The sequence below is a fragment of the Bison bison genome, unplaced genomic scaffold, assembly GCF_000754665.1.
Source record: "Bison bison bison isolate TAMUID 2011002044 unplaced genomic scaffold, Bison_UMD1.0 scf7180017864128, whole genome shotgun sequence".
NCBI lineage: Eukaryota > Metazoa > Chordata > Mammalia > Artiodactyla > Bovidae > Bison > Bison bison.
Genome location: NW_011494700.1, coordinates 2,273,539 through 2,298,704, shown reverse-complemented (window position 1 = coordinate 2,298,704; position 25,166 = coordinate 2,273,539). Strand labels below are relative to the sequence as shown.

At 40.3% G+C, this 25,166-nt stretch overlaps 1 protein-coding gene across 2 annotated transcripts in view; it reads left to right on the top strand.

Moving 5' to 3' along the window:
• Positions 1-25,166, top strand: part of TBC1D4 (TBC1 domain family, member 4) — a 263,231-nt gene that overhangs the window by 175,040 nt on the left and 63,025 nt on the right. For both annotated transcript variants that reach the window (XM_010839664.1, XM_010839663.1), the window contains exons 4-7: positions 3,677-4,264; positions 6,594-6,683; positions 10,105-10,209; positions 20,500-20,632. In XM_010839664.1, the coding sequence (XP_010837966.1) occupies positions 3,677-4,264; positions 6,594-6,683; positions 10,105-10,209; positions 20,500-20,632 (916 nt within the window). The remainder of the gene's footprint in view (positions 1-3,676; positions 4,265-6,593; positions 6,684-10,104; positions 10,210-20,499; positions 20,633-25,166) is intronic.

Below are 25,166 nucleotides of genomic sequence, written 5' to 3'. Positions count from 1 at the left end.
CCCAGGGCTGATCTCCTTCAGAATGGACTGGTTGGATCTCCTTGCAGTCCAAGGGACTCTCAAGAGTCTTCTCCAACACCACAGTTCAAAAGCATCAATTGTTCAGCACTCGGCTTTCTTCACAGTCCAACTCTCACATCCATACGTGACCACAGGAAAAACCATAGCCTTGACTAGACGAACCTTTGTTGGCAAAGTAATGTTTCTGCTTTTGAATATGCTATCTAGGTTGGTCATAACTTTCCTTCCAAGGATTAAGCGTCTTTTAATTTCATGGCTGCAGTCACCATCTGCAGTGATTTTGGAGCCCCCCAAAATAAAGTCTGACACTGTTTCCACTGTTTCCCCATCTATTTCCCATGAAGTGATGGGACCAGATGTCATGATCTTTGTTTTCTGAATGTTGAGTTTTAAGCCAACTTTTTCACTTTCCTCTTTCACCTTCATCAAGAGGCTTTTTAGTTCCGTCCAAGGTAAGAGAAACCCAAGTAAGACGGTAGGTGTTGCAAGAGGACATCAGAGGGCAGACACACTGAAACCTAAGGGCTTACATTCTAGCAAATCAATTACATAGAATGTTCAAAGGGGTAAGTGCTATAGAGAGTAATAAAATGTGGGAGAGGGGGTGGAATTCCAGGGGAATGCTGGCTGTCAGAGCATGTATGTGTGTCTTTTGGGGTAGGGGACAGATGCCACCTCGAGGTGACACTAGAGCATGAATTTAAAGGAGGTGAGGAGTGAACTGTCCAGTTATCTAGGGGAGGAGCTTGGAGTTCAGAGACCTTCAGGGAAGAGTGTGCCTGGCATGTCCAAAGAGTAGCCAGGACACCAGTGAGGGAGAGAGCTGGGAGGGCCCTGGAGGACAATGTAAGGATTTTGTCTTTTACTCAAGAAATGGGGAGCTTGGAGGATTTGCAGATGAGCACCATGACACGTTTAAGAAGGATTCTTTTTACTTTTGAGAGTACGTTAAAGGGGCCAAGGGATACCCGTTAAAAGGCTGTTGCAGAAAACCAGACAGGAGATAATGAGTTGTATTCCATTTTATGTGAATGTACCACTTTTGGGCTTCCCTGGTGGCTCAGCTGGTAAAGAATCCACCTGCAATGTGGATTGACCTGGGTTCGATCCCTGGATTGGGAAGATCCCCTGGAGAAGGGAAAGGCTACCTCCTTCAGGATTCTGGCCTGGAGAATTCCATGGACTGTGTAGTCAGTTCATGGGGTCACACAGAGTCTGACTGAACGACTTTGAATTCAGTTCAATTCAATTAGCTCAGTGATAAAGAATTGGCCTGTCAATACAGGAGAAGTAGATTCCATCCTTGGGTTGGGAAGATCCTCTGGAGAAGGAAATGGCAATCCATCCCAGTATTCCTGCTTGAGAAGTCCCATGGACAGAGGAGCCTGGCGGGCTACAGTCGATGGGGTCGAAAAAAAATCAGACACGACAGAGTGACGATCAGCAACGGTACCACCTTTAGTTTATCTGTTCACTGTTTTCCTGTCAGTTTTATTGCAATATAATTGACATACAGCATTGTATTTAGGTCAAGGGGAACAACATAATGATTTGATACAGTATATATTGCAAAATGATTAACATAAGCTTAGTTAACACCACTCACCTCAAATGGTTACAGATTTTTTTTTTTCTTGTGAGAAGAACGTTTAAGATCTACTCTCTTAGCAACTTTCAATATACAATATGGTATTATTAACTCTAGTCACCATGCTGTACAGAATATGCCAAGAACTTACTTTTCTTGTCACTGGAAGTTTGTACTTTATATTTTCAAGTTTCTATTGAACTTTCTATTTGTTTTCATATCCCCAAATATTTTGTTCATCTTAGATCTTTAAAAAATCATAGCTATTTAAACAATATTTGATGAGTGACTTAGCTTCTTGTTCAAGTCATATAGTAATATATATATATATATATATATATTTATTTAAAGGCTACCCACTCTAGTATTCTTGGGCTTCCCTTGTGGCTCAGCTGGTAAAGAATCCGCCTGCAATGCAGAAGACCTGGGTTTTATCCCTGGGTTGGGATGATCTCTTGGAGAAGGGAACGGCTACCCACTCCAGTATTCTGGCCTGTATAGTCCATGGGGTCACAAGGAGTCAGACACAACTGAGCAACTTTCACTCACTTTCACTAGGTTAACTTAGGTTGTTTCCATGTCTTTACTGTTGTGAATAATTCTGTGATGAACATGAAGGTGTAGATATCTTTTTGAGAGAGTAATTTTGTTTCTTTTGAAAAATACACAGAAGTGGAATTGCTGGATCATATGATAGTTCCATTTTTAATATTTTAGGAATCTCTGTACTGTTTTCCATTGTGACTGCACTGATTTACATTCCTACCAACAGTGCTCAAGGGTTTCCTTTTTTCCATGTACTCCCCAGCACTTGGTATCATTTATCTTTTTGGCAATTATCTTTCTATCAGGTATAAGCTGATATTTCATTGTGTTTTGCTTTACATTTCCTTAACAATTAGTGATCATTCACTTGTTGATGAATATTTGAGTCATTTTGAGTTTGGGAATGTTGTGACAAAGGCATCTGTTAATATTTGTGAACAAGGCTTTCTATGAACATATATTTTCAGGGCTTTCACTTAAATATCTAGGAGTGTGAGATCGATCTATCTAATTTCTAAGCAACTGCCAAATTCCCGAGGTGCTCATGCCATTTTACATTCCTGCACACAACGTACGGGTGTTCCAATTGCTCCATATTCTAGTCGGTACTTGGTCTTTTTGATTTTAGCCATTCTAATAGGTGTGTAATAGATAGTATCTTTCTGTGGTTTAAATGTGCATTTTCTCTGATGGCTAATGCTGGTGAGGGGTGTCTGCATTTTAATCTCTTCATTCAGAAAGTTAATTTTAGTCTTATTGTTGAAACTTCCATTCCTTTCAGCTGAAGCTCATAATAATTAGTTTATCTCAGTGGTGGTTGGTACTTTAACCATGTTACACTTTATTTTTTAAATTTAATTTTAACCTTTTGTTCCCTTATAATACCTTTATGTTGTTGTTCAGTCGCCAAGTCGTGTCTGACACTGCGAGCCCATGTACTGCAGCAAGCCAGGCCTGTCTGTCCCTCACCATCTCCTGGAGTTTGCCCAAGTTCATGTCCATTGAAACAGTGATAATAATACCTTTTAGAAGTACTCAAAGGGTACATTGTAGTAATTTATTAAAGGTTTAGCCACTTGTAGAGTCTCATGGCTTTGTTTTGGGGAAATGAATACATTTAAAAGGGGAAATTATAAAAGTGATAAAAATTTTCAGTCTCATCTTTATATTACTTATATCCGATAGTGTAATTTAAGTTTATGCTTTGTCTTGTGTGCTTAGCCGATCAGTCATGACCGACTCTTTGTGACCCCATGAACTGTAGCCCATCAGGCTCCTTTCTCCATGGGGATTCTCCAGGCAAGAATACTGGAGTGGGTTGCCATTTCCTCCTCCAGGGGATCTTCCCAACCCAGGAATCGAACCCAGGTGTCCCGCATTGCAGGCAGATTCTTTACTGACTGAGCCACCAGGGAAGCCCATACTTTATCTTATGTAGGGTCTATTACTTTCAGTATTTTATCACTTACCATGAGAATGCATTGCGTGTGATAATAATAATTGTTCTGAATTCTCTTCCAGGTTCCTGATGTTATCAGCAGCATAAGGCAGTTATCGAAAGCTGCCATGAAAGAGGATGCAAAACCCAGCAAAGACAACGAGGACGCCTTTTACAACTCTCAGAAGTTCGAGGTCCTGTACTGTGGCAGGGTGACCGTGACCCACAAGAAGGCGCCGTCCAGCCTCATCGACGACTGCATCGAGAAGTTCAGCCTGCACGAGCAGCAGCGCTTGCGGCTCCAGAGCGAGCCGCGCGCAGGGGACTCGGGCGAAGACCAGGCGGGATCCGAGGCCCGAACGCCGGCCTGCCCCGTCGACGTTCTGTCGGAGGAAGGGGATGGCGTTGCCGACACCCACCCGGTCTTCCCTGCCGCGCCCAGCCAGCCTGGGCCATCTAGCTCGCGAGTCTGCTTCCCTGAGAGGATTTTGGAAGATTCGGGCTTCGATGAACAGCAGGAGTTCCGGTCTCGGTGCAGCAGCGTCACGGGGGTCCTGCAAAGGAAAGTTCACGAGAACAGCCAGAAGCCGCAGCCGCGGCGGAGGCATGCCAGCGCGCCCAGCCACGTGCAGCCCTCGGACTCGGAGAAGAACAGAACCATGCTGTTTCAGGTGCTGTCCTGGCCGGCGGCTCTCCCGGTGTTTCCCCATCCTTTGCTATAGCCGGAAGCAGCCCAGCGGCCAGCTTCTCCCTGGTCCTCAATCTGGAAGTATCCAACTTTTCTGTCATGTCCCCCAGGCAGCAGAGAAGGCAGGTTGGAGAAAGAGCGAAGGACAGTAGTGAAGGGGAATGTAAGAGAAAAGGGAGCAGGGCAGGGAGGGAAAGAGGGAGAAGCACTTTAAGGAGCATCAGGGAAAGTTGGTTGGGGAAATTAGCAGAGATTACCCAGATGGCGCTAGTGGTAAAAAAACAAAACAAAAAAACCCAACCCGCCTGCCAATGGAGACCTAAGAGACGGGGTACCATCCCCGAGTGGGGTAGATCTCCTGGAGGAGCACATGGCAACCCACTCCGGGATTTTTGCCTGGAGAATCCCATGGACAGAGGAGCCTGGCAGGCTACGGTCCATAGGGTCTCAAAGAGTTGGTAACTACTGAAGCAATTTAGCACGCATGCCATCTTAGCATCACCAGCGTTTGCCTTAGGTTGATTCTTCACTAGGGCCTCCCAGGGTGCTCAGTGGTAAAGAATCCTCCTGTCAGTGCAGGAAACACAGGAGATGCAGGTTCAATCCTTGGGTGGGAAGATTCCCTGGAGTAGAAAATGGCAACCCCCTCCAGTATTCATGCCTGGAAATCCCATGGACAGAGGAGCCTGGCAGGCTACAGTCCGTGGTGTGGCAAAGAGTTGGACATGACTCAGCACACACGTGGTTCTTCAGTAAATGTTGCTATTTATTATTATTATTTTTTAATGACTGCAGAAAGTCAGAAGGGTTTAAAGATGTGAGTCTGGGAGAGTGTGAATCTTCTTGAAGGAGAGAGAAGTTTCTAGAGAGAAGAAAAGTCCAGAGACTCATGGTTGTATCTTCAGATGAGGATACACCAATTTACTCTCATACAAAGGAGAGGTTTAGGAAACATCGTAGGCCTGATAATTTATTGGATCAGTTGTTAAAATCATTGGGTGCAGGTTGTATTATAGGTGTAAAACACAATTCTTAATTCTAAAAAGTAGTTTTTGAAGTTGTACAGGGTATAGAAAGTGTCCAATTCCACTTGAAAGAACTGAATTCCTAACAATGCCCTGTAGAGATTCTTTAATTAATCCTCAGCTTTGAGGATTAGAGTTTTCCTCAGATTTGAGTTTTCTTGAAAAAAGGAGTGACGGTCCTTTTGTCCCATTGCAAAGAGTCCTTAAGAAGGAAATTGCACTGTGTACCTTGGTAAATAGTCCCAGGATGTAATATTTGCTTTATCAGAAGTTCATGGTTGTTTTGTTCTGTTTTGTTCTTGGTAACTCGAGGCATGTGATTACAGTGTCTATAGTCTTTTCTTTGGTAATACATTAACTGAGTTTCTTCTCTTTTTTTTTTTAAGATTTTTTTTATGTGAATGATTTTTAAAGTTTTTATTGAATTTGTTACAGTATTCCTTCTGTTTTATGTTTTGGCTTTCTGGCCGCAAGGCGTGTGGTATCTTAGTTCCCCAAACAGGGAGCAAACCAGCATCCTCTGCCTTAGAAGTTGAAGTCTTAACCATTGGACCACCGGGAAAGTCCCCTGAGTTTCCTCTCTTGATTTGTTCTTTTTCTTAGCTAGCCAGAGTCCATGTTGTTAATTTTTTTCTAAATGGTTATTTATTTAAAAAACTAAAAAAAAATTTATCTGCCCAATTGAAAGTATATCTTTCTGTTGATCCTTTGTGAGAAAGTAAGATTTTAAATTATAAAGGTTGCTTTTTTTTTTTGAAAAGACAATAATTTCTAATTTGGAAAAAAATGGTTTCTTTTAAATTAAGAGCAGCTTATTTCATGATTTCTAGATGAAAGGAAGAATTGTTTTCAGACGATTGATAACTGAGGTTGTAAATTTGATGGGGTTAGGTATTGACACTGTATATTCCTATACAGTCCATGGTATTCTCCAGGCCAGAATACTGGAGTGGGTAGTCTTTCCCTTCTCCAGGGGCTCTTCCCAACCCAGGGATCCAACCCAGGTCTCCTGCATTGCGGGTGGATGCTTTACCAACTGAGCCACAAGGGAAGCCCCAAAATACTGGAGTGGGTAGCCTATCCCTTCTCCACTGGATCTTCCTGACACAGGAATCAAACCGGGGTCTCCTGCATTGTAGGCGGATTCTTTACCAGCTGAGCTACCAGGGAAGCCCATATATCTTGTATAGAGTATTTGAATCTGTATTATTAGTCAAATATTTAATTGTAAACTAAGATATTAGCTTCTTGGTAAGTTGAAATTAATTGGAATGCTTTATTTTTAAGGTTGGGCGGTTTGAGATTAACCTTATCAGTCCGGACACTAAATCAGTTGTGCTTGAGAAGAATTTTAAAGATATCTCTTCTTGTTCCCAGGTATGTATTGAAGTAGATTATAGTATTTGAGGAAACCAATTAAGGCTTGTTTCTCAATTAACCAGAAAATAACTGGGATTGAATCCCTTCAAATTTTATTTATTTTTTAAAAACGTATTTATTTTAATTGGAAGCTAATTACTTTACAATATTGTGGTGGTTTTTGCCAAGTGGATTTATCTTCAGAGTGTTCGTGTGTTTGGGTCCAGGTCCTCAGTATCCTAGTATTTTGCGCTCACTGTCATCAGCCCTGTCTCCTCGTAGCACCCCTTCATCAAAGGGCTGAGTGGAATTTTTGCGCTGGTGAGTTCTTTTGGAAATATCTTGTTGATTAGTTTTCCTCAGAATCTTGGGCAGTGGGTTTTGGCATCACTGAGTCATGTTTGCTCTTTATACCATAATAGGTAATAAAAGGAGAACCAGTACTTTCAAGTTTATTGTTGTAAATGTTAAAGTTTGAAAAGAAGGTTTGTGTATGTATCGTTGGCCTTTTACTTGTTGTTAATTCTTATATTGTGTATATAAAAGTTTTAAAAATAATCAATACAATTATATGTGGTTGAGGTCATATCAGGCATAAAGTAGTATTCTAAGTACCATAGTAGTATAATAATTTAGTACAGCTATCCAAAAATTAGAGCTGCCTAATTATATGGCAAACCTAGGAAGAATTTCTGAAGATGTTGGAATGGAGGGAATATCTAAATCTGAATATGGGAAAGCTAAAAATGCAAGGATGCCTCTGAGGAGGTCCCTGGAATAGAGAAGCAATAACTTATTTCCTAATAGGTGTACCTTAGAGGTACCTTCAGGGTCTTGGATCTTGCCAAGGCCCTTTCCTATATTTTAATGTTGAAAATCAAGGCTGCTTATTAAAAAAATTTTTTTTTGAATTTTGGAGTTAGCACTGCCATAGGTAGGATGTTCAGATATTCTTCTGTTGGAAAATGACAACTTTTAGTACATCTTGTTAATTATTCTCCTCAGACTCAGCTAATGTAGTTTCACTTCCAGTGTTTTATTTTAATATTTGTTCTGTTATATGGAGACCTAGAATTATGTTCTGAAGGTAAAAGCTTTCTACTCTAATAATTGAGAAAGGCAGCATCTGACTCTAGGGTGAATATATTGAAAATTTCTAAATTCCTATTTAAGGGACAAAAAATTTGGTAGAAAGATGATTCACTTTAACTGAAAAATAGTATTTACTAAGCCTTCTCGTAACAACATATTTCCTTGGGGTCTTTGCATGATCATAAGGTCTGTGAGGGTGGGTGTCTTATGCTGTAGAGCCTCAGAGAATAAGATGTGTTAAGACAGAGCTTAATGCTTAGGTGTTCAATAAATGTTGAATGAATATTTCTGTATATTGGGCCTCATGCCCAGTGTTGAGGAGAGAGTTGTGTGCAAAGCTGTGTATTTCCTGTTTCCCAGAGCAAGAGTCACCATTGGAAAAGACTGTGCCTCTCCCTAGCCCCACCCCAAGTCTTGCAGGAAGAAAACTAGCAATGCTCATTGACCATTTAAGGGAAAAAAAAAATTGAAAAAGAAGAAAAAAAGAACCAGCCAAACCAAATATGTAAACTTGCAGTTCAAACAAGATTTTTCCTTTCCTTTTCTTTTTTTTTTAAGCAAGCTTTGTAGTGACATTAAGAATTAAGAAAAAGAATTGACTGAAATATGAGGAAGCTTTGTGTAAAGGCCTTTGATCAGAATAATTGTCAGGTTAATCTCTGCCCCTCACTGCGTGGCCAGCTCCTATTACTTTTCCACAGAATTGCACTGATGGAGGGTGGCTGCATTTGGGAACAGGCATACTTTTAAACATACGACGTGATGTGACTCTTTGCGACCCCATGTTCTGTAGCCCACCAGGCTCCTCACATGTACCCCTATGTATGTTTCTTTCTTCAAAATCAGTAGGACTGGATTTTTGGCAAGCGTGAGGAATAAGGGAGTGGTTTTCTTTGCTGGATCATTGCCACTGCCTGAAAACTTGGTGAGCTGGTGAGGTACTATGCATTTTTCCCATTTAATGCCAAGTTAGTCAAAGATTTTTTTTTAAGATGATGCTATTTCTCCATTTTATTTTATTTACTTATTTGATTTTGGCCACACTTTGCAGGCATGTGGGATCTTAGTTCCCCGATCAGGGATTGAACTCATTCCCCATGCAACAGAAGCACAGATTCTTAACCTGGATCTCCTGGGAAGTCCCAAGTCAAAGAAATTATATAATCATGAATGAGTTGTATCAGATAGAATTTACTTTTACCTCATGGACTGTATAACTTTATTCTTCCTATTAACTTTTTCTTTTTATAGAGTTGATTTCCTTTTTCCATATCCACTGGATAGGTGAGGCTTATTAATACAAGAATTGTGGTTACTATTTATCAAACATGCAAAGAACTAAGATATTTCTTAGTTCTGAATCTGAAAAATTTTGGGGAATAGGTGCCATGACTACTATTTTATAACGAGAAGTGGAACTTCCGAGATACTTTTTATCAACACATCACAATATCTCATACCTAGTAAATTGCTTGAATTAAGGTGGAAGCACAAATCTGACTCCAAGCCTGTTTCCTTTTCCCTGGAATTCAAGTGATTGCAGGACAACTTTAAAGTTTTGGTTTTCATGACTTTTCAAAGTACCGTGCTTTCTGTTAAAGTAACAAGGTGCTCAGTTCAGTTCAGTTGCTCAGTCGTGTCCGACTCTTTGCGACCCCATGGACTGCAATACGCCAGACCACAAGGTGCTACTGGCTGCTAATTGGTGTGTATATATTCAGGCTGATTGAAGTTCTCAAATGATTCAGAATTTTTTTATAAAGTGTAGCTGAGGTTATTTAGCTTGTGTTCAGAAAGTACAGATTTGTGAATTTGGATCATTGACATCTGCAGTAATTTCTTTAATGTATTCATCTTCTAACAGTTGTGACTCCTTGAATGTCTATAAATAGACAAATGTTCTAGTAGTTCTAATGCAGGCTTTAGGGAATTGCATGTCATTTCAGTAGAGCATTGTCAGTTTTATGATTCTTAATCTCAAGTAAATAAGAACAGGGTTTATGATGAATCATCAGACTGCTTGCTCAATGACGACCAATAAATTGAAAACTCTGGTACTGCCAAACACTGGGTAGTGGTTTTATTACAAGAGACAGTGGATTGTGCCATCCTGCTTTTCCTTCTGTGGCCCCGAGTCACAGAGTGTTTGCCAGAAACAAAGCAATCTGAGCTGGTTTTCTTTATTTTATGTATCAAAAGTCTGCCATAAAAGTTTGCTCTGACATTATGTCCCCTATCACAGTGCCGTGAAGGAGAAATTCATGAAAGTGTGAAAGCACAGAACTGTTTGCATAGTGTTGGTTAAATGGACATAATCTTATAAACTCCCCACTTCTTCTCTCTCTAGGGTATAAAGCATGTTGATCACTTCGGCTTTATTTGTCGGGAGTCCTCGGAGCCTGGACTGAGCCAGTATATCTGCTACGTGTTCCAGTGTGCCAGTGAATCTCTGGTAAGTGGGGTGACTGCTGTCCACAGGCTCCTCCCCAAACCTCTGACTCCTGGGAGACTTGTCTCTGACAGACCCAAGCCTCACAGAATGGCCATCAGTGGAAAAAGAGGAGGGCAACCAGAGATGAGTTTCTGCCCTTTGAGGCAGAACCACAATAGAAAAACAAAACCAGATTGTCTTGGTAATTTTTTAGCCTAGATAATTTTCTTGAGTTTAACAAATCCAGAAATATTACTGAGAGTATTTTTCAAAGGTGGTGCTTGTTGTTGTTCAGTCGCTAAGGCGTGTCTGACTCTTTGAGACCCCATTGACTGTAGCATGCTAGGCCTCCCTGTCTCTCACCATCTCCCAGAGTTTGCCCAAGTTCATGTCCATTGAATCGATGATGCCATCCAATTATTTCATCCTCTGCCACCCTCTTCTCCTTTTGCCTTCAATCCTTCTCAGCATCAGGGTCTTTTCCAATGAGTTGGCTGTTTTTTTTAAAAGGTAGGAAAAGCTTGATCATGGAAGAAGAGTGGTTACTTTTTCCATTGCTCATGTAAGAAGATAAAGAAGACCTTTTATTCTCTCAGTTGCTCTAACATTTCAGGGTAGATAATGCTTATTTCAACAGGGTAGACAGCGATTTTGTTTTTTTCTCTGTATTTCATCAGCCCCTGTCCTCCTTTTAAAAACACTTTCTTTATGGTCTTTTTTTAGCCTTGATTTTCTTTCTTTGGAATTTGGAAGCCAATTTTTCTCTCCAGCGTTCTCACTCCCTCTTTAATGGGAACAGTTAGAATTTTCGAAGAAATATGTAAGACGAAGTTGGAAATGGTTCTGAGTGACTAAAAATATGTCAGTGTTTTCCCCTAAATTTTTTTTACATATTCTTCCTTTTTACATATCCTTCCTGAGTTACCTCTCCTAACCATTTTAGCACAAATCTTTAGATGTATACATTACCATTCTTGGAAGCACGGCATTTATTAGACATACATCTTCCCCCTTGATTTTCCCCAGGGAAATACCACCACTTAGAACAGAGTAAGCCAGGCTGCATTCTCCTCAATTCCTTAATGCATGTTGCCATCCTCTTTGCTAACTCATTTTTAAAACTTTTTGTTTTGTATCGGGATATAGCCAATTAACAACGTGGTGTTAGTTTCAGGTGAGCAGCGAAGGGACCCAGCTATACGTACACGTGTATCCATGCTCTCCCAAACTCCCCTCCCATCCAGGCTGCCATATAACATTGAGCAGAGTTCCCTCTCCTATACAGTAAGACCTTGTTGGTCATCCATTTTAAATCCTCCCTAGTAACTCCTTGGGAGTCACTGCCTTCCGTGTTCCCAGCGTGGACACTGAGTTGAGGGATAATGAAGAAATGGAGATGAATTGGTGCCAAGACACTTTCTGACTAGGGAATGTAGCATTCAACGGTTTTTACGCAAGAGGGGTCCTTTTAAAGTTTTGCTCTCACTTTAGGCAGTTAGCCATACCAATGAAAACCACATGTTGATAGCCAAGTGGACACTGTATTATATAGGTTTAGTTTAGGGCTTGGGATAGAAATTTAAGGGTCACTAGGTAAAGAATGATTGAAGGTGTGGGGGTTGATGAGCACGCAGGGGCAAGAAAAAGAGAGAAGGCTAAAGAGAGCCAAGGATACAATCCTGGAAAATGCCAACTGAATAAGACTTAGGTAGAAAGTGAGAATGTAGGGTAATCTTGCCCCATTCCCCACCCATCCACTGCCTGACTCGCCCCTCTTCCTTCCTTCCTCAGTCCCTCCTCCGAAGACTGATTCTTCCTGCACTGCAGATCCTTGCTCTCCTACCCTTCCAAAACCTGCCGTATTTTGTTTTGACTGTTCCATTTACACAACTTCCATATTTAGAAATCATAATGCATCCTTTTGTACCATCTATATCCACCTGTTTACGAAATCCTACAAACCAGCAGTCCCCAACCTTTTTGGCACCAGGCTCTGGTTTCATGGTCCTGCTGCTGCTAAGTCGCGTCAGTCGTGTCTGACTCTGTGCAACCCCATAGACGGCAGCCCAACAGGCTCCCCCGTCCCTGGGATCCTCCAGCCAAGAACACTGGAGTGGGTTGCCATTTCCTTCTCCAATGCATGAAAGTGAAAAGTGAAAGTGAAGTTGCTCAGTCGTGTCCGACTCCTAGCAACCCCATGGACTGCAGCCTACCAGGCTCCTCCATCCATGGGATTTTCCAGGCAAGAGTACTGGAGTGGGGTGCCATTGCCTTCTCCGACTAGTTTCATGGGAGACAGTTTTTCATGGATGGGGGCTGGAATTGGTTTTGGGATAATTCTTTAAGGACCTTGTAACTGGGAGATATATGTATAATTATGACTGATTTTCACTGTTGCATGGCAGAAACCAACACAACATTGTAAAGCAATTTTCATCCAACTAAAAAAAAGGAAGGAGCATGCAATCTAGATCCCTCATGTGCAGTTCACAGTAGGGTTTGTGCTTCTATGAGAATCTAATGCCACCACTGATCTGACAGGTGGCAGAGCTTAGGTGGTAATGTGAGTGATGGGGAGCAGCTGTAAATACAGATGAAGTTTCGCTCACTTGCCCACCATTCACCTGCTGCTGTGAGGCCCAGTTCCTAATAGGCCATGGACCGGTATCGGTCTGTGGTCCCACAGTTGGGGACCCTTGCTATAAACTCGAAGGTAGAATGTCCCATATGTCCATCTCGCTTTCCTTTTTCTCTCTGTCTGGTATCTAAGTCTGGGCCTTCTTTAGAAAGATAATCGCCTTCGTGTCCTAACTAGTCTTCCTGCCACTGCTTTAATCTGTCATCTGTCTATAGCCTACCTTACGTTGTAGTTTTTTTCTCACGAAGGACCAGTTTATGGCTCCTTACTAAGAGACAAAATCTACATGGTCTAGCGTGGCAGAAGGGCCTACCTCATGCTTCTCCGTCCCCCCGAAAGCTCTCCCTCTCTCCGCTGTGTCCTCCCACATGCTGTCCCCTGCGCTCAGCTGTCTCTAGGCCAGACTCCAGAGGCTGCTGTGACGCCTGATGTGAGGCTGCGTTTATTTGGCTTCCTACTGAAGCAACAAATGATTCATGCATAGGACACGTGAGATCAAGGAGATACGTGGGTGGTGCGGCTCACAGAAATACCGCTGAAATTCTGAGCTGCATGGAGTGAGGGGTCTGCCTGTCAGAGGAGGGCAGAGCCAGGGCTCACTGCTTTCATACCATCGGGTGGGGAATGCGACTGTGCCAGCCTTGAGGGTCCACCCGGCTGCTATACAAGGAGACTGTGTATATTCTCTTTCTGTATCCGTTTTCACATTCTTTTCTGGGAAGCAGGCCTCCTTTGCTCTGCTCTGACTCGAATCCCTTTGCCCTTCTTTTCTACTGTGTACTTTTTAGGACCCTGTTTAAAGATAAACTCCCAGTAACCCCTTTCCTGACACCGTTTTCCAGGAATTGACCCCTTTCCCTGCTTTGTTGTAATTGCTCTTGCTGTGCCTTGGTCATAGATCTCTAACAGTTCCTGCAAATCCATTATCTTGTGTGTTTGTTCACATAACTTTCCACCCCACTGGGTGGTGACTCCTACAAGGTCAGGCTGTCCTTACTGTTGTGTCCCCCAGTAGTTTCTAGAAGAGCAGGGGTTGGTAAGTGTATTTTTGAGTGATAGAGTGTGTTACTCTTAACTTCAGGTAATCTTTTTATATGTGCTGGTTAATCTCTGATTAGGGCTTCCCTCATGGCTCAGATGGTAAAGAATTGCCTGCATTGCAGGCAGGAGACCCGGGTTTGATCCCTGGGTCGGGAAGATCCCCTGGAGGAGGGCATGGCAACCCACTCCAGTATTCTTGCCTAGAGAATTCCATGGACAGAGGAGCCTGCTAGGCTACAGTCTGTGGGGTCACAAAGAGTTGGTCATGACTGAGTGACTAACAAAAAGAACAGTAACAAATTTCTGATTACTGGATAACCTCCACCAAGAAGAAAACTGTAAAACCTTCTGATTTCCAACCTCTTTTACAAGTTTTGTTTTGTTTGTATTTTTTAGTATTTTTATTTTTCCCTCATGTACATAGGATGAGTTTTCAGAACAGGAAGTCAGAGTTGAGAGTCTAGGAACATGCTGCATTTTTCCATCTTGAGAAGTTCTGTGGCTCAGGCAACAGCCAAGACTGGCTGAGAATGTCTTCCTGTTACATTGAAGTTGCATCAGAATATTAGTGCTGGCATCATTATTCTTAAGGAGGGGCCTATGCTGGAATCTTTGAAATCCTGTTCACTTTTTTTTATCAGTAACCATCTTAACTGAATGGTGAGGCATCAGAATTGCAAGCTACAGGAAAAATTAAATGTAAATTTCCTGTATAAAGGAGGATGGTTCAAGCAGCTGACATATAGAATAAAACAGTCAAATATTATATAGGTCTAAGCAGTGTTATGTTTGATGTGGCTTGGTAGTTGTGAAAGACAAAATATTGCAAAACTACACATGCTGACTTATCTACTCTGAGCACAGAGAATATGCAACTAGCTTTTTCTCTTGTTTCTTTGTAGAGATTGTTATGAATGATAAACAGTGCAGTAAGTCCCACACGTACGAGTTTCATTTTGAGAACTTGTTTGTAAGTCCAATTTGTTCCTAAGTCCAACAAAGTTAACCTATGTACCCAGCTAACACAATCAGTTATATAGTACTGTACTGTGATAGGTTTCTAATACTTTTCACACAAACAATACATAAAAAACAGACAAAAACAATAAAGAAAACGCTTTTTATCTTATAGTGCAGTACCTTGAAAAGTGTAGTAGCACAGTACAACAGCTGGCACACGGGGGCTGGCATCGAGTGGACAGGCAAGAAGAGTTACTGACTGGAGGAGGGAGAGGAGGTGGGAGATGGTAGAGCTGACGGAGCGTCAGCAATAGGAGATGGAGGGCAATCTCAAATTTCACTCATGCCTCATGCTGATGGCACAGGTTCTGCTTCCTTGCTGAATTCAATTCCATCTACCCTCTTGAAAAAACAATCCAGTGATGTCTGGGTATTAGCTCTTTTTTTTCTCACCATAGATAACGCAGTAACACTGGATTGCATTCTGAACAGCTGCTGCAATCTTTATGTACGGGTCTACATTTGGGTCCTGGGTCTCATAACCTTAACAGTGTCTGCTCAGATAAAATACCCTTGCCGTTTCCTGTGTCATGAATCTCTTCGGTTCTTCAGTTACTTCTTCTTCCTTTCGTCTTTGTCTTTTTTCTGGGCCTCCAGTTCTATCAGGTCTTCATTAGTAAGCTCCTCTTGTTGCTCACAACAGTCCTGTGCAGTAAAGTACACAAAAGCACAACCACTTGTAGAGGACGGACGCATGTGACAATGTACGCCAGGCATGTGTGCCAACTTAACGTGATTTGACATGTGAACGCATGTTCATGTCTTTGAAAGTTCCCAACTTGAAGGGTTCCTGGATAGGGGGCTTACTGTATAGCATTCAGATGGGCCCTGGAGGGTTACTCCAGAAGTTTAGATGCTCAGTGCTCCTCCTTCCCTCCTTCCCTTGCTTCCTCCTTCCCTCCCTTCCTTCTTTTGTAAAGCAACGCAAAGCAAGTGGCTTAATCTTGTTTAACCACATTTGAGATTTCTGGAAAATATCATTTCTGCTTTCTCCAAAAGTGGTTTAAAAGGTATGAAAAAAAATGGAACTGACTACTGTTCATAGACAGAAAAAGTAGAACTCCTCAGATCCACAGATCCCCACAATAGTATCCCGGGAAAGTAAAACTAGTAAAACAAAGAAACCCCCCCAAAATCCACATTACCAAGACCCAGGCTTTGTGTGGGGTTAAGAGTGTAGATTTTCCCAGAGAATGAGGCTAGATAATCTTTTGAAGTCCTTATATATTCTGTGATTCTCATTCTTAAATGCCATACAGAACTTAAGTTTGGTAGGGAAATGTTTATGAGCATTATTTTCATCATGGAATTTCCCCTTAATTTCATAAATTAGCTTTCTTTGTTCCATCACATAATTTTCTCTGGAAATTTAATTTTTCCTGATGGTCACACTAAGAATACTTTCTTTTTGTTCCATATGGTTGATTTCTCTTTACTCATTTCTTTAGTGTTAAACTTTTAACATTTCCTAGGATTTTTTGTTGTTGCTGATCTAAACTAAAACAATTAAGTTATTCATAATACTGATTTACCTTCCCGGAGTTTGAGCAAACTCAGGGAGCTGGTGATGGACAGGGAAACCTGACATGCTGCAGTCCGTGGGGTCGCCAAGAGTTGGACACGACTGAGCGACTGAACTGAATTTAACTTCATAGTATTAATTTAACTTTTAGTTGCTCTGATACCATCATAGAATTTATAAACCATCTATAAAATGGTAGATTAAAGCAAAGTAAAACACTGAAAATTTTAGAAGTAAAATTTTGGTAATATTTATGGCTGGGAGAAATCAGTAGCCACATTTCAGTCACCATTGAAATGATCTTGTTTCATCTAGAAATGGATTAAAAAATCATGAAAGTTCAGTATTTCCATTGGAGGCCTTTTACATCACATTCTTACCAAATAACAAATAATAAACTACCTGAAAATTAAACAGGTGACTAACCCCTTCACTGCCTTAAATTCATGAGAAACAAGAAAACAATAGTAAATATCAATGTAAGTCATTGAAATTGCTTTTGAATACATAACAAGGCAAATGAAATGAAAATGCAAAGTCACTAAAGCATGTAGTGCTTTTATTTTTGAGCGTTAGAACTCTTTATTTTTTTAGATTATAGTATAAAAGAGCAGATTATGGATACTCCATTTTTTGTACATAGAATGATATGAAATTATTGATGAGCCTTTTAAAAAGTTATAGTAAAACATAGCTGACTAATCACTGGCTACTTGGTCCTTTAAGCAATATCAGAAGAATAAAGTGTCTTTTTAAATTTTTTATTGGAGAATAATTGCTTTACAATGTTTTATTGATTTCTGTCATACAATGATGTGACTCAACTATATATATACATATATCCTCTCCCTCTTGAATCTCACCCCCATCCCACCCCTCTAGGGTGTCACAGAGCACCAGGCTGAGCTCCCCGTGTTATGTAGCAGTTTCCCACTAGATTTCTATTTTACCCATGGTATTATATCAGGTGGCGCTAGTGATAAAGAACCCACCTCCAGTGCAGGAGGTAAGAGGCTTGTGTTTGATCCCTGGGTCAGGCAGATTCCCCTGGAGGAGAGCAAGGCAACCCACTCGAGCACTCTTGCCTAGAGAATCCTGTGGACAGAGGATCCTGGCAGGCTACAGTCCGTAGGGTCACACATGACTGTAGCAACTTAGCATGCATGCATGCATTATATTTCAGTGCTGCTCTCTCAGTTTGTCCTACCCTCTCCTTCCCCCACTATGTCCAGGTGAATGGATAGAGAGGTTGTGGTATATATATACAGTGGATTATTACTCAGTCATAAAAAGGAACAAATCTGAGTTAGTTGAACTGAGGTGGACAAACCTAGAGCCTGTTATACAGAGTGAAGTAAGAGAAAAACAGATATTTTATATTAATGCATATATATGGACTCTAGGAAAATGGTACTGATGAACCCATTTGCAGGGCAGAAATAGAGACACAGAGAATGAACTTGTGGATAAAGTTTCTTTTTATTCCAGCTTCTTCATACACTCAGATGCAACAGTGGAGTAACTCCATTAAGTAATAACTTTTTCTTAAACCAGGCCATAAGGGAAGGGAGAAAAAGGTCTTTAAAAATGGCTGTGTGTACAAAGGGTCTTTTCCCTCAACATCCTCTCCAACACTTGTTATTAAATATTTCTTGTCTTTTGGGTAATAGCTATTCTGATATGTGTGTGAGGTGATACCTCAATTGTGGTTTTGATTTGCATTTCCCTAAAAATTAGTTATGTTAAGCATCTTTTCTTGTGCCTGTGGCCTTTTGTTTTGGTAGAAATATAAACTGGTGCTGCCACTATGGAAAACAATATGGAGATTCCTCAAAAAATTAAGACTAGAATTATCATGTGGTCTAGCAATTCCATTTCTGGGTATTTATCTGAAAAAACTAAAAACACTAATTTGAAAAGATATGCACCGCTCTGTTCATTGTGGTTTACAAGAGCCAAGATATGGTATCTGTGGAAGTGCCCATCAATGAACGAATGGATAAAGAAGATGTGATGTGTATATATATGCACATGTATGTTCTGTGCTTAGTTGCTCAGTCATGTCTGACTCTTTGTGACCCCATGGACTGTAGCCTGCTAGGCTCCGTTCTCCATGAGATTTCCCAGGCAAGAATTCTGCCATTTCCTTCTCCAGGGGATCTTCCCAATGCAGAGATTGAATCCAGGTCTCCTGCATTGCAGGTAGGTTCTTTACCATCTGAGCCACCAGGGAATATATATATATATAAATAATGGATTATTATTCAGCCATGTAAAAGTATGAAATCTTGCCATTAATGACAACATGATGGACCTAGACCTTGAGGGTATTACGCTATGAGAAATAAGTATGATTCCCTCATATGCAGAGTATAAAAAATAAAACAAACAAACACATACACTCAAAGAACAGATTGGTGGTTACCAGAGGGACCAGGGGTGGGAGAGAGAGCAGAATGGTAAAGGGGTCAATTGTATGGTGACAGATGGAAGTGAGACTTGGGTGCTAAGCACACTGTGTATACAGAAGTTGAATTAAATTTGTACCAAGAAACTTATATAAGGTTATAAACAAATGTTACCTCAATAAAAACAGAACAAAACAAAGCATAGTTTATAAAGCGTGCCAATGGTTTTGAATATCAGAGAGAGTTTGGATGAGGCGCTGGTACTTTACAGCTCCCCATGCAGGTTTTAGACTTTGACCTCAGTTCTACAGTGGGTGAGAAAACTACTCTTTACTCTGATGATTGTGCCACAGAGGAGGAAACCTGGCCTGAAGTTGGCTTAACAATGCCTGGAGGATGAGCTGTTGGTTGACCTCGAAGAAACAACCAGGAAATCAGAATGCTAGAGTCCAACTTCTTGACTAAGTCATTGGAAGAGCAAGGAAGAGACAGGCTGGCAGTTTTCAAGCTCTTGACCTAGTGGTGAGACCCCGCTGTTAGACAGGAAGATGTCAGAAGTTCTTAGTGTCACAAATCAGAAGCAAAATGTTAATATTAATAAATAGAAGCCATAGAGAAAAGACAGGAGTTCTCATCACAAGGACAAAAAAAATTCTGTTTATTTAATCTTGCATCTATGTGAGATGATGATGTTCACTAAACTTATTGTGATAACTATTTCATGATGCATGTAAGTCAAATCATACTGTTCACCTCAGACTTATACAGTGCTGTATATCGGTTATATCTCAGTAGAACTCTAGGAAAAGAAACTTCAGCAGCCTTCATAGAATTTCCCCAAGATTATTATATTTTTAATTTTTAAAAAATATATTTATTTTTAATTGGAGGATGATTGTTTTACAATATTATTTTGGTTTCTGCCATACATCAACATGAATTAGCCATAGGTATAAATATGTTTTCTCCCTCTTGAACCTCCCTCCCACTTACCATGTTATTTATTGAGCTCGTTTCTCCCCAGAACTTTGGTTAAACACATGTTCACTTGTTGCACTAAAAATGATCCAAAAGGATAAAGTCAATAAGATACTTATTAACACAAGTTAATGTTAAACTTATTTTGTTGCTCCCTATGTATTGCAGGCAAAACTTCCAAAGAGATCTTTATCTGATAAACTACTTTAATTTAATAAAGACCTTAGATAACCAACAATGACCTACTGTATAGGACAGGGAACTGTACTCAATATTCTGTGATAACCTATATGAGAAAAGAATCTGATAAAGAATGAATATATATATGTATAACTGAATCACTTTGCTGTCTACCTGAAACAAAACTAAATCAACTATAATTCTATAAAATTTTAAAAAAGAAAACAAAGTTCTGATTGGCTATCATTCAACTGATAGCATAGTACTCAGTGGGATTCAAAAACAGCATTCAAGTAACAGGTCAGTATTGTTGTATTATACACATTAAAATAGTCTTATTTCATCCAGTTTCCAATTTTATGTATAATTAATTGAAGGTCTAACTTCAAGACAATGTTTTCTATCATCAAAATTACATTATTAAGATTTAGTAGGCATCAATGAAGCCTCGCATTGCTATTGGGCTTTTAATATGTTACCCTGAAGGCAAACGTTTGCAGACCTGGCCTCTGTTTTTCTTGTAGGTTGATGAGGTAATGCTGACTCTGAAACAGGCTTTCAGCACGGCCGCTGCCCTGCAGAGTGCCAAGACCCAGATTAAGCTGTGTGAGGCCTGCCCCATGCACTCTTTGCATAAGCTCTGTGAAAGGATCGAAGGTACAGTATAAGTTGGCCTTGGCAGAGAGGAGTTTGCTTTGGCGTTGAGGAAGTGAGAAAGTTGCTACTGTTGTTGAATGCTTCTTTGTTTCGATGTAAACCAAGAGCCCTAAGAATTATTTCTCACATCCAGTCAAATTTGTGCAGTCAGTCTCTCCTAGGTGCTGGGCTCTTTTTCCTTTTTTGTTTATTTTTTAACTTTTTTTTCCAGAGGCAGACTCCAGGGAGGAACTTGTATTTCCCACAGTTCTTAAGACTCTACTGTGTGCACAGTGGGAACTGACCAAATATTTGTTGAATGAATGAAGAGAGGCAAACCCTCCCAGAATGTTGACTGTAGATTTTTTTCTCTTCTCACTTGATGATGTGTTCTTTTTTCCCTAAAGGTTTAGAACAGGAATGAAACTTTCCTAACTTTTGAGGGACATTTGAAAATCACCCAGATAATAGACATGATGTCATAAAGCAAGTTGAAAAAAAAAATGTGTTTTGAAGAGGGGGAGGGACATGAGGAAGAGGTGATTCTGACTCAGTTTTCCTCTCTTCTCCTTGTCCCCTAATAAAAAGGTTGAAAGCTACTGCACCCAAGAGGACACACAATTTAATAGATACTTGCTAAGCATCTGTTGGGTTGGCCAAAAAGTTCATTCAAGTTTTTCTAAATCTGCTTATGGAAAAACCCAAACGAACTTTTTGGCCTACCCAAAATCACGTTCTGGGTAGCGTGCTCAGCACTGGGGATGCAGAGATGATTGAGATGCGGACTGTGCCTTCAGGAAGCTTATAGTCTGAAGGGAAGGCAGGCTTGGGAGCAAGTAAATGTGATTCAGTATGATAGATGTTAGCGTTGATGGGGAGAGGTTGAGCTGTAGAATAAAGCAGAGAATGTATGAGCCATAATAAGTGTAACTTGTGATATCTGTTAAGTAGGCAGGAAAATCAAAGGCACATGGCAAAATTTATTGAATTTCCACTCAACTGTGTGAATAAGGACTATTTAAATGTAGTAGTCAAATTTAAAAATTTATAATATTTTACAGAACATGCCTTGTTTTCAAACATATATATAACCTTTACAAAAATGGAACAGTTTTTGGTGTATGGTAAAGGGAATATAAATCTGGGGAGAAAAGGCTGAGTGATTCAAGAGATGGTGTTGAATCAGTTTGCCATCCAAAGATTCCTTCTATGTATCTACTGAAAATATATTCTAGAGGGATCAAAGTCTTCAATGTAAACAAGAAAAATACTAAAATCATTAAAATAAAAATGTTATTTTGTCCCTAAACAAGAAAGCCTTTATTAAGACACAGAAATGCAGAAACTACCAAAAGAAGACATTGACAGATTTGATTTCATAAAATCTTAACATTTTTACAAAACAACAACTGCTTACTTGGAAGTTAAATGATAAGCAACAAATGAGGAGATAGCAGATTGCTGTTCGGAATTTGTGAGGACTGTTATTATCTATAAGAAAAAGATAAAACCACCAGTAGGAAATTATGCAAATCATATTAAAAAAAAGCTCCTTTAAAAATTTTAGTTTTAGAGACCTTTGAAAAGAAAGAGAATGCCAACTATACATCCAGAATTAGTAGGGCCCTCTCAAGATCTTGAATGGACTGAAATTTAAGGTCCCCAACCTTCAAGGTATGTATGTATCTGAACGGAGCAAAGGAAGGGTTCATATTGACTGAGAAAGATTCACACAGATTCTTTTCCCAAGGCTTTGGCTAACACCTTCTGATTTGATTTTTTACCCTTGTCTTTGGCATTAGGCTAAGAGAACATAAGATAGGGCAGTGCTCTGGTAGTAAAAATGAAAGGAATAACTTAAGACAGATACTCTCATAAGAGTTACTGTGCCTCAGCACTACTGTGGTTTCCATGTCTTGGACCACTTCAGTTCAGTTCAGTTCAGTTCAGTTGCTCAGTCGTGTCCGATTCTTTGTGACCCCATGAATTGCAGCACACCAGGCCTCCCTGTCCATCACCAACTCCCGGAGTTCACTCAAACTCACGTCCATCGAGTTGGTGATACCATCCAGCCATCTTATCCTCTGTCATCCCCTTTTCCTCCTGCCCCCAATCCCTCCCAGCATCAGAGTCTTTTCCAATGGATCACTTCATCCATATAGAAATCCCACAAGATAGGTGCTATTTTTTAATCCTCATTTTACTCATAAGGAACAGGCACTGAGATGCATAGTGGGTAATAACTATCACATCCTCACTGCTGAGGAGGGGCAGAATCAGGATTTGAACTTGTTCAATATGATTCCACAGCAACTTGATGTTTCTTTCTGGAAGAATATCAGAAAGCAAGGATTTTCAGGATCACACTGTCCTGAAGCCGTGGCATCAGTGTGTTTCCCCCAAGGCTGTTTTCACTGGGGCAGGATAACTGTGGATTCTGAACTTATGTTATGTACAAAGTATAAAGCTGGAAAAAGGACTGTATTGAGATTCAACACAAATTAATATGAGTAGAAAGTGAGAAAGATAGGAGTATATACAAGTATTTAGGAGTATCTAGATATTAGTATCAGAGAAGGCAATGGCACCCCACTCCAGTACTCTTGCCTGGAAAATCCCATGGACGGAGGAGCCTGGTAGGCTGCAGTCCCTGGGGTCGCTAAGAGTCGGAGACAACTGAGCAACTTCACTTTCACTTTTCACTTTTATGCATTGGAGAAGGAAATGGCAACCCACTCCAGTGTTCTTGCCTGGAGAATCCCAGGGACGGGGGAGCCTGGTGGGCTGCCATCTATGGGGTCGCACATAGTCGGACACGACTGAAGCAACTTAGCAGCAGCACCAGCAGGTATTAGTATTTCATATAGCTTACTCAGAATTATAGAGTCCTGTCAATACATTTGGCTGCATTAACATGGAGTTCTTTTTGTACTGAAAAAGAAAGAAAGAAAGGGAGTGGATACATATGCCAGCATAATCTATGCCTATGTTAAGGGCATAGACCGGGAAGAGTGGCACAGTCATGTTGGTGGACCAGAGTGAATCCAGGAAGCAGTGTCTGAGGGCACCATCTCTCGAGGACCATCCTCAGCATGTGAAACTAAAGTGATGCTGAGCATTGTGGAGCTGGAACAATTATCCTCAATCTTGTTTTCCTACAATAACTTGTGTGAGGGCTAAATAATATACTTACCTCTCAGGACTGGTTAATTCACTAATCAGTGATTCCAAATTGGAAGCCAAATCAAATTCAGGGCAGTGTAGGGGGCATGCATAGTTTGAAAATAAATAATATACAGCTGTTTGCAATTCTTCCTTTGAAATGAAAGACTGAGGAAACTTCCTGGGCTATAGATTTAGTTACATACTTCAAGTAAATACCCTGTTTACTTTTCTCCTTTTTAATCTTTTGTCCTCCTACACATGCTAATAACATACTGGAATAATAAACAACATAAAACAAACAAACAAAAAAAAACCCACTCATGTGAATCAGTTGCTTAATATACTGCCTGAGGAGACTTTGCCAGCAAATAATAAGCTGTGGTAGTGTGTGACATCACACCATCAAAATGAATTTTAGTGTTTCTGAACGTGATCACAGATTTTCACAGCATTTTGTTGTATATTGCACAAAGAAATGTAGAGCTGAGAAGTTTCTAGAAGCTTTTCTTCTTTCCAGTTCCCATCATATACTACACAGTGGTTTAAAACAGGTCCAGTGGTGGCCCTATACATGTTCTGCACACCAGGATAGGAATTCTAGTTGTTTTGTTTTTTTTTAAACAATGCATATTTTGAGGCACATCTCTCCTAGGGATTTTAAAGTGCAGTCTACATTTAAGAGTCATTAAATATGAATAGCTGGATATCCTCTTTCTAGTCACAGTACAGTAGCAATGTTATAAGTGACCCCTAACTATGTAGATCTGTTTCTGAAAAATGGATGGTCAGGCAAATCATTATTAATATGAATTTCACTTCCCCTTTTAAAAAATTAAAAATGTTTTTATGGAAAAGATGTTTGCCTGAGGATTTAACATAAATTATGTGTAGAAGTGCAACAGATATATGAATAACATGATATAAGAATATAAACAGTTTGTTGGGAAAATTGTAATACTAAAAAATGTCCCTAAGTAGTAATGATGTCCTTGAAGTTTCATTACCAAGACCTGCATAAAGGGGAGAGCTTCTTAGCTAATAAGGTCCAGGTCTGCTTTTTAATATTAGTAGTTATTTTTTTCTTTTTTGAATGTCCAGTTTTAAGCTTAGAGATTTTGGCCAAGGCTAATAGTCACCTAAGAGTTTCTACGATGGCTGAGTTTGTTAGTACCTTCAGCGATGTCTGAAGTACCTTCATGGTGTAGACACATGATACCAAATCAACAGCTAACCATGGAAGCTATTTTTCATGGCAAATAGATGGGGAAACAGTGGAAACAGTGGCTGACTTTATTTTTCTGGGCTCCAAAATCACTGCAGATGGTGATTGCAGCCATGAAATTAAAAGACGCTTACTCCTTGGAAGGAAAGTTATGACCAACCTAGACAG